Here is a 10818-nt window from a genome sequence, read left to right on the forward strand (position 1 = left end):
ACTTCTGTGACTCTGGGCCTTCATGTAGTTGTCATAACTTTTGGAGAAAGGTAGAAGATAAAGCAGGCAAAGCAGATATTCAGATTTTCCAGTATCTCAACTCCAGTTCGCTCTTTGCTATCAGAGCAGAGGCAAGGGGAAATCAGAAGTAATAGCAGGGCTGCTTAAGCAAAGCTGAGATCATAGGCTGGTATATGACCCTCTGGTAACAGTTGTATCATTAAGGAATGACTTCAAGGAGGAGCAATCTGAACTGATAGAATTCGGCAGCTGGGTGGACAAAGCACTGGGTTTGGAATCAGGAAGACTCCTGTTCATGAATTCAAATCTGATCTTAGACACATGGTAGCTGTGTGACCCTGAACAGGTCACTTAACCCTGTTTGCCTCAGTTTCCTTATCTGCAAAATGAGAAGAAAGGGGCAAACCACTCTAGTATCTTTATCAAGAAAACCCCAAATGGGTTAGAGTGTTAGACATGACTGAACAACAAAGCCTAGAATTAAAGTTCATGACATTAAGTTCAAAGAATTGTTATTAAACCTGTCAAAATTTTCTAGCTGAATAGCTCCTGCAAATTAATTTTATTTTCTGTTTTATGCTTCTTATTTTTTTGGTTTTTTACACTTTATTTTTTCCAATTACACGTAAAAACAATTTTTAACATTCTTATTTTTATATTTCGAGTTCTAAATGTTCTCCCTCCTTCCCTCAACTCCCACCTCCTTGAGAAGACAAGCAATTTGATATAGATTATACATATGCAATCATGCAAAACATATTTCCATATTATTATGCTTCCAAATAAGTTGAATCAATTCAACTTAAGTACTTACTGAAGATTTGCATTATAGCCATCACCATGAGCAATGTGAAAGAAGCATAAGACACGGGCAGGTCCTCAAGCAATCTGCAGTCCCAGTTGTGAAGATGCAGCTTACAGAAATGGAATAGTTAACAAAGTAGTGAGTATTAATCTAGAGAGGTTATTCATTACAAGTATAACAGAAGTTCAGAGGAGGGGAAAATGCTTGCGGGAATAACATACTCCAAGATAGAGCAGGCATACAAATGAGTAGTGCGGCCACTGAATGATGTGCAAAGTCAAAGAAGGGAGAGAGAAATATAGGCTGGGATGATTGGGGAAAGCTTGGTAGAAGAAGGAAGAGGGCACTTTGGCCAGGAACCTAGAGAGGAGGGTGGGAAAGTATTCCAGGCAGGGATTACAGCTTGAACAACAGTTGGGGGGTGTAGAAATAGACTTGAGGTGTTCTAGAGTCACAGATTAACCTGGCTGGAGCAAAGCAGGTCAAATAGGCATACTTTGATCAGAACTGAAAGATCGAATTCTGGACTAAATATTTTGGACTTTGTCCTATGAAAAATGGAAAGTTATTGAAGTCTCTAAGGGAGTAAGCATGATGAAAATGGTGTATTGGAAAGATCAATCTTCCAAGGAGGTACAAATGAATTGGAAGAAGATGGGACTGGAATGGGGAGAAAAAATGGGGTGCGGGGAGTCTATTTCATGAGGTAGTGAAGGCAAATAGTGCAGCTACATGGAGCAATGGTTAGTTTTGGATCTGGCATCAGAAAGACCTAAGTTTAAATCCAGCCTCAGACACTTACTAGTTATGTGACCCTGGACAAGCTGGTCAATTTCTAAGTTTCAATTTCTTCATCCATAAAATACAGATGATAACAGCACCTCCCTCACAGGATTACTGTGAGGATTAAAAGAGATAATATACATAAGAGACTGTGTTAAATTTTAAATCATTATATAAATCCTATTTACCACTACTGTTATCCAACTATTGTGATGACAACGACAACTAAAAATAATAGCAATAAGCTATTGAGGAATGAAGTGTAAGATGCAGATAACACATTTTGATGGAAAAATCAATAGGATTTGGTGAACAGATAGAAGGAGTAAAGAGGAAGGGGAGCAAAATGAACTCGCAGTCAAAAAAAGAACTGAGGTTAAAAAAGCAATGAATACCATGTTAATGTTGATTTTTAGTAACATGATAGTAGGCATCTATGTGGAAAATGCCTGGTGGGGGTAGGTGGAAGTATAGGTCTGGAGCTTGGGAAGGTGATCAGAGCTAAAGATAAAGATTAGTTAATTATCCACAAAGGTGATAGTTGAAGCCATGAAAGAGGATAAGCCATTCAAAGGAAAGAACATGGTGAGAAAAGAGCAAACAATCAAGGATCGAATCTTAGGGAACACCCACAAGTATGGGGTTAGGAGACCAAGGCAGCGTTAAATGACATAGAGAAGTGGTAGAACCAGAATAGGTGTGTCCCAGGAGATTAGGAGAGGAGGTTCCAGAAGGCAGTAAGTGGCCAAGAGAGTCACCTACCACAGAGAGGTCGAAGAGAATGAGTACTAAGAAAAAGCAGTGAAGAGTAAGAAGGAAGTCGCTGGTACCCTTGCAGAGTGGTGGGACCATTTCTTCTTTGCATTCAATGAATGATGAACCTAGGATAACATGAGAGAGAATTGCTGATGCCTGTACCCAAAGCAAATCCATTTACTCGGAGAACAATGCTTTAATATCCTCAGGAAGTTCAGCCCTGCAACATTGTGGAAGGAACTCCCAGATCTGCAGGCCCAGAAGATAACTGAACACTGATAAAATGATCCTTTTGGTAACAAGTCATTCTTGCACATTATAGCAGAGTAGGGAACAGCAGTGACCCAAGTTCCTAGACGATCTGAGTAGTGGGATGGTATCATGGAAGTTCAATGAGCCTACCTGGCTGGACACTGTCCAATCTTAGTCACTGCCTTGACTTTCCATAGGTTCATAAAATGAAAACTGTCATGGTGAGCTTGTTTCCTGGAAAGTTTATGGAATTGGCCACAAATTCCTTGCAAATCGCATCTGGGTAGAACCCTCTAGGAATAGCCCAGTTCAACAAGCATGTATTAAATGCTTGTTGTGCCAGGTGCTATGTTAGAGGGATAACAAGACAAAAAAAAAAAAACAAAGCATCACAGTGATTAGAGAGCCAGGCCTGGAGTCAGGAAGACTCATCTTCCTGAGTTCAAATGTGACCTCAGATACTTACTAGCTGTGTGATCCTGGGCAAGTCACTTAACCCTGTTTGCTTCAGTTTCCTCATCTGTAAAATGAGCTGGAGAAGGAAATGGGAAACCACTCCAGGATCTCTGCCAAGAAAACTCCAAACAGGGTTACAAAGAGTCAGATGCCACTGAAACAACCCCTTAAGGAGCTTACATTGTCCTGTGAGGAAGCAGCATACTTATATAACGTGGTTTATACAACAGGACTGTGAGATGACACAGCGAATAGAGTGCTGGATTTAGAGTGAAGAAGACCTGAGTTCAGATCCTTCCCCAGACACTTACTAGCAGTATCATCCTGGACAAGTCATTTAGCCTTTCTGAAACTTGCTTCCTTTTCTATAAAAGGTGCACAATAATAGCACCCATCCCTGAGGTTGTTGTGAAGAAATGAAATAACACACAAAGTATTTTGCAAATCCTAAAGATCCATGCTAGCTATTGTTATTATTATTATAATTATTATAAACAAATATAAAAATATCTGCAAAAATAAATGCAAAGTAATTTGGATAAGGGGCAAAGAGCAGGAACACCTAAAAGAATCGGGAAGGGCTTCTTGTAGGAAGTGGCCCTTGAGCTGAGCACAGGAAGGAACCACAGATTCCAACAGACAGAGATGAGGGAGCCCATTCTAGACATTCTAGAACATTGTAGACATGGGGAACAACCTGTGCAAAAGCAGAAAGATGGAAAATAAAATGTCTTGGATGAAGGCCAGCAAAGAAGCCGCCTGGACATAAATCATACAAAAAGGGGCTCTCATCTCTTGCTCCTGCTCGCGCCCTACAGCCCGCGCCATGTCGAAGCTCAGCCGGGCCACGCGCTCCATTCGGAAGATCGAGGGCAGCAGCGTCATCCGGGCCATCGTGCGCGCGGGCCAAGCGATGCCCGGGCCCCCACTGGGACCCATCCTAGGCCAGCACGGCCTCGCCATCAGCCAGTTCTGCAAGGAGTTCAATGAGAAGACGAAGGACATCAAAGAGGGCATCCCCCTGCCCACCAAGATCATTGTGAAGTCTGATAGGACATTTGAGCTCAAGATCAATCAGCCCACCGTTTCCTACTTCCTGAAGGCAGCAGCAGGCATAGAAAAGGGAGCCAGGCATACAGGCCATGAGGTGGCTGGCTTGGTCAGCTTGAAGCACGTGTATGAGATCGCCCAAGTGAAGGCTCAGGACAAGGCCTTTGCCTTGCAGGACGTCCCCCTGTCCTCAGTCGTCCGTTCCATCCTCGGTAGTGCCCGCTCACTGGGCATCCGCGTGGTGAAGGACCTCAGCGCGGAGCAGATGGCTGCCTTCCAGGAGGAGCGCGCCCAGTTCCTGGCGTCCCGGGCCCTGGCAGATGCTGAAGCCGCCGCAGCTGAGGCGGCCAAGAAATGAACTCTCTACCTGCCAGGGTCACTGGCTGCATGCACCTGAGGGGCAGAGAGGGCTCATGGTCACCTATGACCCTACTTTACTTTTTATGTATCATATCAGTCTCTAATTTAAAGGGCTAAAGATCCAATAAATACTGTATCATTTGTTAAAAAAAAAAAAATCATACAAAAAGGGAGCAATCCAGTCCTCAGCCTGGAAAGCTAGGTTGGAGCTAAATTAGCGCAGTTTTAGAACACCCAGCAGAAGAGCTTTATTTTATTCTAGAGGCTCCTTGGGCTTGGGAGTGATATGACCAGACTTATGCTTTTGGTAGAGGCCCATCTAGAATGTAGACAGGTATGGCAGCATATCCTAAGGGAAAGAACCAATGGGAACGTTCCTCGAGGGTGTGTTGGCACTCCCAGACAATAATCTATGAGTGCCTGTGGCTTCAGGAACATCAATTCAGCAACTGGAAAGATCAGAGGATTGACCAAAGTGGGGAGAAGCTAGATGTAGGTATCCTAATTAGGAAACTATTGTGAAAGTCAAGAACAGAGGCGACAGTTTCAGCTTTGGAGGCTATGTCAACACTGAGGTCATTTTGATCAAGTCAAAGCCAAACTACTGCCTGAGTCACCAGCTGACAACACTCTGAATCCTTGGAAACCAGAGGCTCATACAGAACAAACAACCCTTTTCCTCTGATGCCTCCCTCCTGTACCCAATCCTTTTTTTCTTCTTTTTGGTAGGATGAATTTCCAAAAAATTTTACACCCAGCTTCCATATGAGCCTGTTTCCTTTTCAGATTTATAGTTTTTGAGCAAGAGGTCATATATGAGGCGAGTGTTCTCTCTTCCATGGGACAAGGAAACCTGATATGAGAAAGAGACTGATTTAGTCTATGCCATTAGCTTCACGCTGTCCTTCCCCCCACCTTCTCTCCCACCCCAACCCCCCAAACTTCACAGTTACCTTGAGATAAAGGTCTATTTCAGCATCCCTCTTTGTGTGATGGAGCATAAAAAAAGTGCTGGATCTTCCATTTTCCCCTCATACCTTTGTCTTATAGGATAGGGAGAAGGACTAGACCTCTAATTTCAAGGGTATGGGGAACTGATAGGTAAGGAAATTCCCTCCACTGATACAGATCAACTTCCCTGCCGACTACAATCTTAAAAAGTTGCCTAAAGCACCAAAAAGTTGAGTGTCTTCCTGGTGTCACACATCTAGGGTCAAAGAAGGGATCTGAACCTTCTGCCCTCAAGGCCACTGCATCGTATAACCTCTTGACCACTGTCATTCATTTTTTAACGTGTCCATTTCCTAGCCATCATTTCTTCCAATCTACCTGTGCAAATGCTTAAAGTTCTCCCCTACCCCCAAACAAAGGCAAAAGAGCCTGTGAAGTGCCACAATCTAAGGCACACCTACACCATTGTATTATTTCTAAGTGTTGTTCCTGGTTCATATGCAAGCTATGATCTCCCCAGGATGAAAGTGAAACCTATTGACCATGGTTGACAGGCAATTAATCCTTTGCTAGTAAACATAACCCAGATATTGCTGAGAAATTCACCTCCAGTAAGCATTTCTGGGTCAATCCTGATCTCCACGAGAAAACTTGAGAGAGCTCAAAGGAAATCAGATCTCCTTGGGGGCCTCATGTGCTTATTTTCAAAGCTGAGAAATAGAAAGGCACTGTTATTACCAGATGGCCTCAGGAAAGTCACCAACATTGGGACTCACATAAAACCTGAGGTCACTTCTCTTATCAAGACAAAGGCTACCTTAGTCACCGTCTGACAACTCTTTGAGTCCCTAGAAACTAGAGGAATATAGAAAACAAAGCAACCCTTTCCTCATGTGTCCCCATACCAACTTTTCTCTTTTCTTTTCTTTTCTGTTCCCTGATAACTTTCTGGAAACTCTCCACTCAGGCTCTGCTCAAGAAAGAATCTATTTCCTTTCCAGATTTATATAACCTTTGAGCATCAACCATGTACAAGGTCAAAAGTCTCTCTCCTCTGGGACAAATTTGCCCAATGTCAGAACAAGGGCCAACAGGCCCCTATCTCCCCTATCCTGAAAAACCCTTCACTTGATCGTTCCATCCACACTATCACCTTACTTCTCTTCTGCCCTTTAGCGCTAAACTTCTGGAAAAGGCTGTCTATAATAGGTGCCTCCACTTCATTTCCTCTCACTCTCTTATTAATCCCTTACAATCTAGCTTCCAACCTTATCATCCCACCAAAACTGCTCTCTCCAAAGTTATTAATAATCTCTTAGTTGCTGAATCCAATGGCTTTTTCTCAGTCTTCATTCTCCTTAACCTCTCTTCAGCCTTTGACACTGTTGATCACTCTTTCCTCCTTAATGTTCTCCTCTTTCTAGGTTTTCTGGAACAACGCTCTCTCCTGGTTCTTGTCCTGTCTACTTAACCCCTCCTTCTCTGTCTCCTTTGCTGGATCCTTTTCAGATCATGCCTTCTAACCATAGGTGTCCCTCAGAGTTCAGTCCTTGGGCCCTATTCTCATCTTCTATACAACTTCACTTGATGATCTCATCAGCTCACATGGATTTAATTACCGTTACTATGCTGATGATTCTCAAATCTATCTATCTATCCTGCCCCAAACCTGCTGCCTTCCAATCTCACATCTCCAATTGCTTTTCAGACCTCTCAAATTGGATGTCCAGCAGACATATTAAACTCGATATGTCCAAAAGCGAGCTCATTGTCCTTCCACCCACCTGCCTTCCCTATGACTGTAGAGAACAATTCCATCCTCCCTGTCCCCCAGGCTTGAAACCTAGGAGTCGTCCTGGATTCCTCACTATCTTCCACCCCACTTTTCCAATGTGTTGCCAAGGCCTGTCAATTTCACCCCCACAACGTCTCTTGAATATGCTCCCTCATCACATTATTACCATAGATTGCTGATGGTTCCGCCTGCTTCAAGTGTCTCTCCCCACTCTAATGCATTGTCTTTTCCTAAAGTCCAGGTCCGATCTTGTCAAACCCCCCACCCCCACCCCCACCACTTACTTAAACCCCAGTGGCCTTCAAGATCAGATACAAAAATGCTCTGTTTGTCATCCAAAGCCCTTTATAACCTAGCCCCCTCTTACATTTCCAAGTCTTCTTACACTTTACTCCATGGCATACACTCTTTGATGCAGTGACATTGACTTTGTGGCTGTTCCATGAACAAAACATTCTATCTCTCAACTCTGGGCATTTCCTCTAGCTGTCCCCTATGCCTGGAATACTCTCCCTCCTCTAATCCAACTACTGACCTCCCTGGCTTTCTTTAAGTCTCAACTAAAAATCCACCTGGGGCCATCACCCTTTGTCTTGGCTTTTTTCTTGCCACTGAACTACAACAATTCTGAAGGAGAAAGTGAGGCTGATGACTTTGCTCAGCTCTGCCTCATTTAAATCCAGTTCATCCACAAATCAAGACATCACCTTCGTGATGTCATTGGTCCTCTTCAAGAATGGAGAAGCAACAACAAAATCTCACCTTCTATAGGAAGCTTTCCCTGACTCCTCTTAATTTTAGTATTTTCCCAACGTTAATTATTTCCTATTTATCCTGTAAATAGTTTGCTATTTGTTTGCATGTTGTTTCCCACATTCTATCATAAGCTCCTTGAGGGCAAGAACTGTCTTTTGCTTCTTTGTATCCTTGGCTCTTAGAGCAGTGCCTGGCACATAGTAGGTATTTAATAAATGTTAATTGATTGATTAACTGATTTTGATAAACTAAGGAAAAACAAAGCAATAATAAAGAAAACTTTTTTTTTTTGTCAAAATGATTCAGATGAGTTTTTTGAACTGTGCAACTCATTGCTTCACCGTGTCCTTCCAGCTGCAGATCAAGGTCAGGTCTACATGATCACTGTTGAAGCTAGTTTGGCTTTTGCATGATGTAAAAGACAACCTTGATATGATTGGTTGGATAATCTCACAGTTGGTCTGATTTGTCTTTAAAATGACTAAAATAACAATTTAGTTATTATTTTAGTTGTCTAATGATTAAATTGAAACTATTGTGGAAGAATCCTACAAACTGAGGCCAACTTAACTTACAAAGTTTATGTGGAATGAAAATAGACCAGTATGGTCACAGAAGGGCAAATATTTATAAAATATAGACTATCCAGGTAATCTTTAAAAATAGGCAATTCAAATAATCCTATCCCAATAAAAGGAATTAAGCCATAAGTGAAGTCCCAGTGCAGGGAAAAACAGGGTCCAAGTGGATTTTTAAGAGAATTCTATCAAACACTCCAAGAAGAATGAACTCAAAGTTTACATAATTTTTTTTTTACAAAAAGTGGGAAAAGATGATACCCTACCCAACTCATTCTGAGAAGCAAATGTTGTCTTGAAACCCAAACCAGGGAGAGACATCAGACAAAGAAAACTAGGCACTGAGGAAAATAGGCATATTAATGCACTATTGGTGCAGCTATGAAGTGACCTGACCATTCTGGAAAACTTGGAACTACCATCAAAGCATTACTCTAGGCATATACCCCAAAGAGATCAAAGATGTAGGAAATGGACTCATATGAACAAATACATTGTAGCAAAACTTTTTGTTGTAGCAAAGTAATGAAAACAAAGTGGACACTCATCAATTTGGGAATTAATGAACAAATTAAGGCATATTAATGTAATAAAATATTATTGTTTCATAAAAATGATAAAAAGGATTCAGAGAAACTTCAAAAGACTTGTATAATCTGATGCAGATTAATGTGAGCAGAACTAAAAGAATGACTTATACAGTGAATACATCATTGTAAAGAAAAACAATTTTGAAAGATTTAAGAAACTCTGAAATATAATGATCAGTCATACTCAAGAAGACTGATGATGAAGCATGCTTCCCATTTCATGATGGAGAAATGATGGCCTCCAGGTACAGACTGAAATATGTGTTTTCAGAGGCAAACAACACAACAAAAATTAGTTTTGCTTTATTATATTTATTTGTCACAAAGGAGGGCTTTTATTTTGGATGGGGGACAAAGTTGAGAGGAAGGTAAGGATAGCAATTTTAAAAAGAAGTTTAAAAACAAAAGAACATAATGAAACATTTAAAACACACAGAAGAGGGGATAAAGAAGTTCACAAAGAGGCAAAGACAAGCTGGGCAATGTTAATACGACCATGGTAAATGGAATATGTATTGTTTTAATCCGTATTCATTTGATGCACTGTTTTTATATAATCTTTTTCAGGTCTTTGTAGATGATAAAATTCATATTTGCTAATGATCTTCTAGTTCATAATTTTTAAAAATTATTTTAAATGAAGGTTGTCACAAAGGGTGAGATACAGGCAGCCAAATGGAACAAAAGAGCAGTGGAAGGGTCACAGCTTTGTTATAGAAGCTGAAGGAGCCAGCAATCTAAAGGAGGCATGTTTATGTGCCAGGAATGCTATCCTTGGAGCCTAAGTTCTTTTCCCTTGGTTCCTGGGAAAAGGAGACATCATGAGTCACTCATGGACAGCTATTAGGAAAGCTCATTTGAACTCTTGGGAATTGTGGGCTTTTTAGCACATATGGTGGATGGTCATGGAAACCTCATGGCTGGCTCCACATGGCTGTTTCCCATAGCTGGCTGTATGAGCTAGTCTTCATAGCTAGCTCCACAGCTGCAATATAATAAACATCCTTCTACCAAGTCTGTGTGTGTGCGTGTGTGTGCGTGTGTGTGTGTGTTTCTGTGTCTCTGTGTCTCACTTTGTCTCTAACCTTCTCTGTCTCTCTGTCATTCTCTGACTCTCTCTGTCTCTCTCTCCCTGTATCTCTCTCTGTATTTGTCTCTTTCTGTCACTCTCTGACTCTCTCTGTCTCTGTATCTCTGTCTCCCTATGTTTCTTTCTCTGTCTCTGCCTCTGCGTCTCTTCTTTCCTCTCTTTTCCTCTGCCTAAATACTCATGGTTTGTTTTTGTTCTTTTTAAAACCTCCTGTGCATGACTCGAATTCCCCATGACTTGAACTAAAGCACAGTTTTCTGGTGGATATAATTCCAAAGAAAACCTGGTATCCTTACTGTAGACATTTCCTACTCCCTTTTGATAGAATGTAACCAAGTCTCATGTCACAAACTTTAAACAAGAAAGTTATAAATATGCTTTTACTTGATTTGACTAAATATCACCTCTCACCTAGATTACTATGACAGTATACTAATTGATCTTCCTGTCCCAAGTCTCTCAGCACTCAAATAATTCTCCTTAAGTATAGCTCTAACTATGTATTTCCCTAATCGATCAACTACAGCAATTTCCTTTCGTCTCTAGGTTAAAATAAGAATTCATGTGTTTAGCTT

The 10818-nt window shown here is 41.3% G+C and overlaps 1 protein-coding gene across 1 annotated transcript; it reads left to right on the forward strand.

Annotated features, from left to right (window-relative positions):
• The first annotated feature begins 3868 nt into the window (after positions 1-3868).
• Positions 3869-4631, forward strand: LOC118838995 (39S ribosomal protein L11, mitochondrial-like). The gene has a single exon (XM_036746379.1). It carries the CDS (start codon positions 3900-3902, stop codon positions 4479-4481), a length of 582 nt encoding a protein of 193 aa, XP_036602274.1. The 5' UTR covers positions 3869-3899; the 3' UTR covers positions 4482-4631.
• The last annotated feature ends 6187 nt before the right edge of the window (positions 4632-10818 follow it).

The sequence above is a fragment of the Trichosurus vulpecula genome, chromosome 2 (assembly GCF_011100635.1).
Source record: "Trichosurus vulpecula isolate mTriVul1 chromosome 2, mTriVul1.pri, whole genome shotgun sequence".
NCBI classification, from domain to species: Eukaryota; Metazoa; Chordata; class Mammalia; order Diprotodontia; family Phalangeridae; genus Trichosurus; species Trichosurus vulpecula.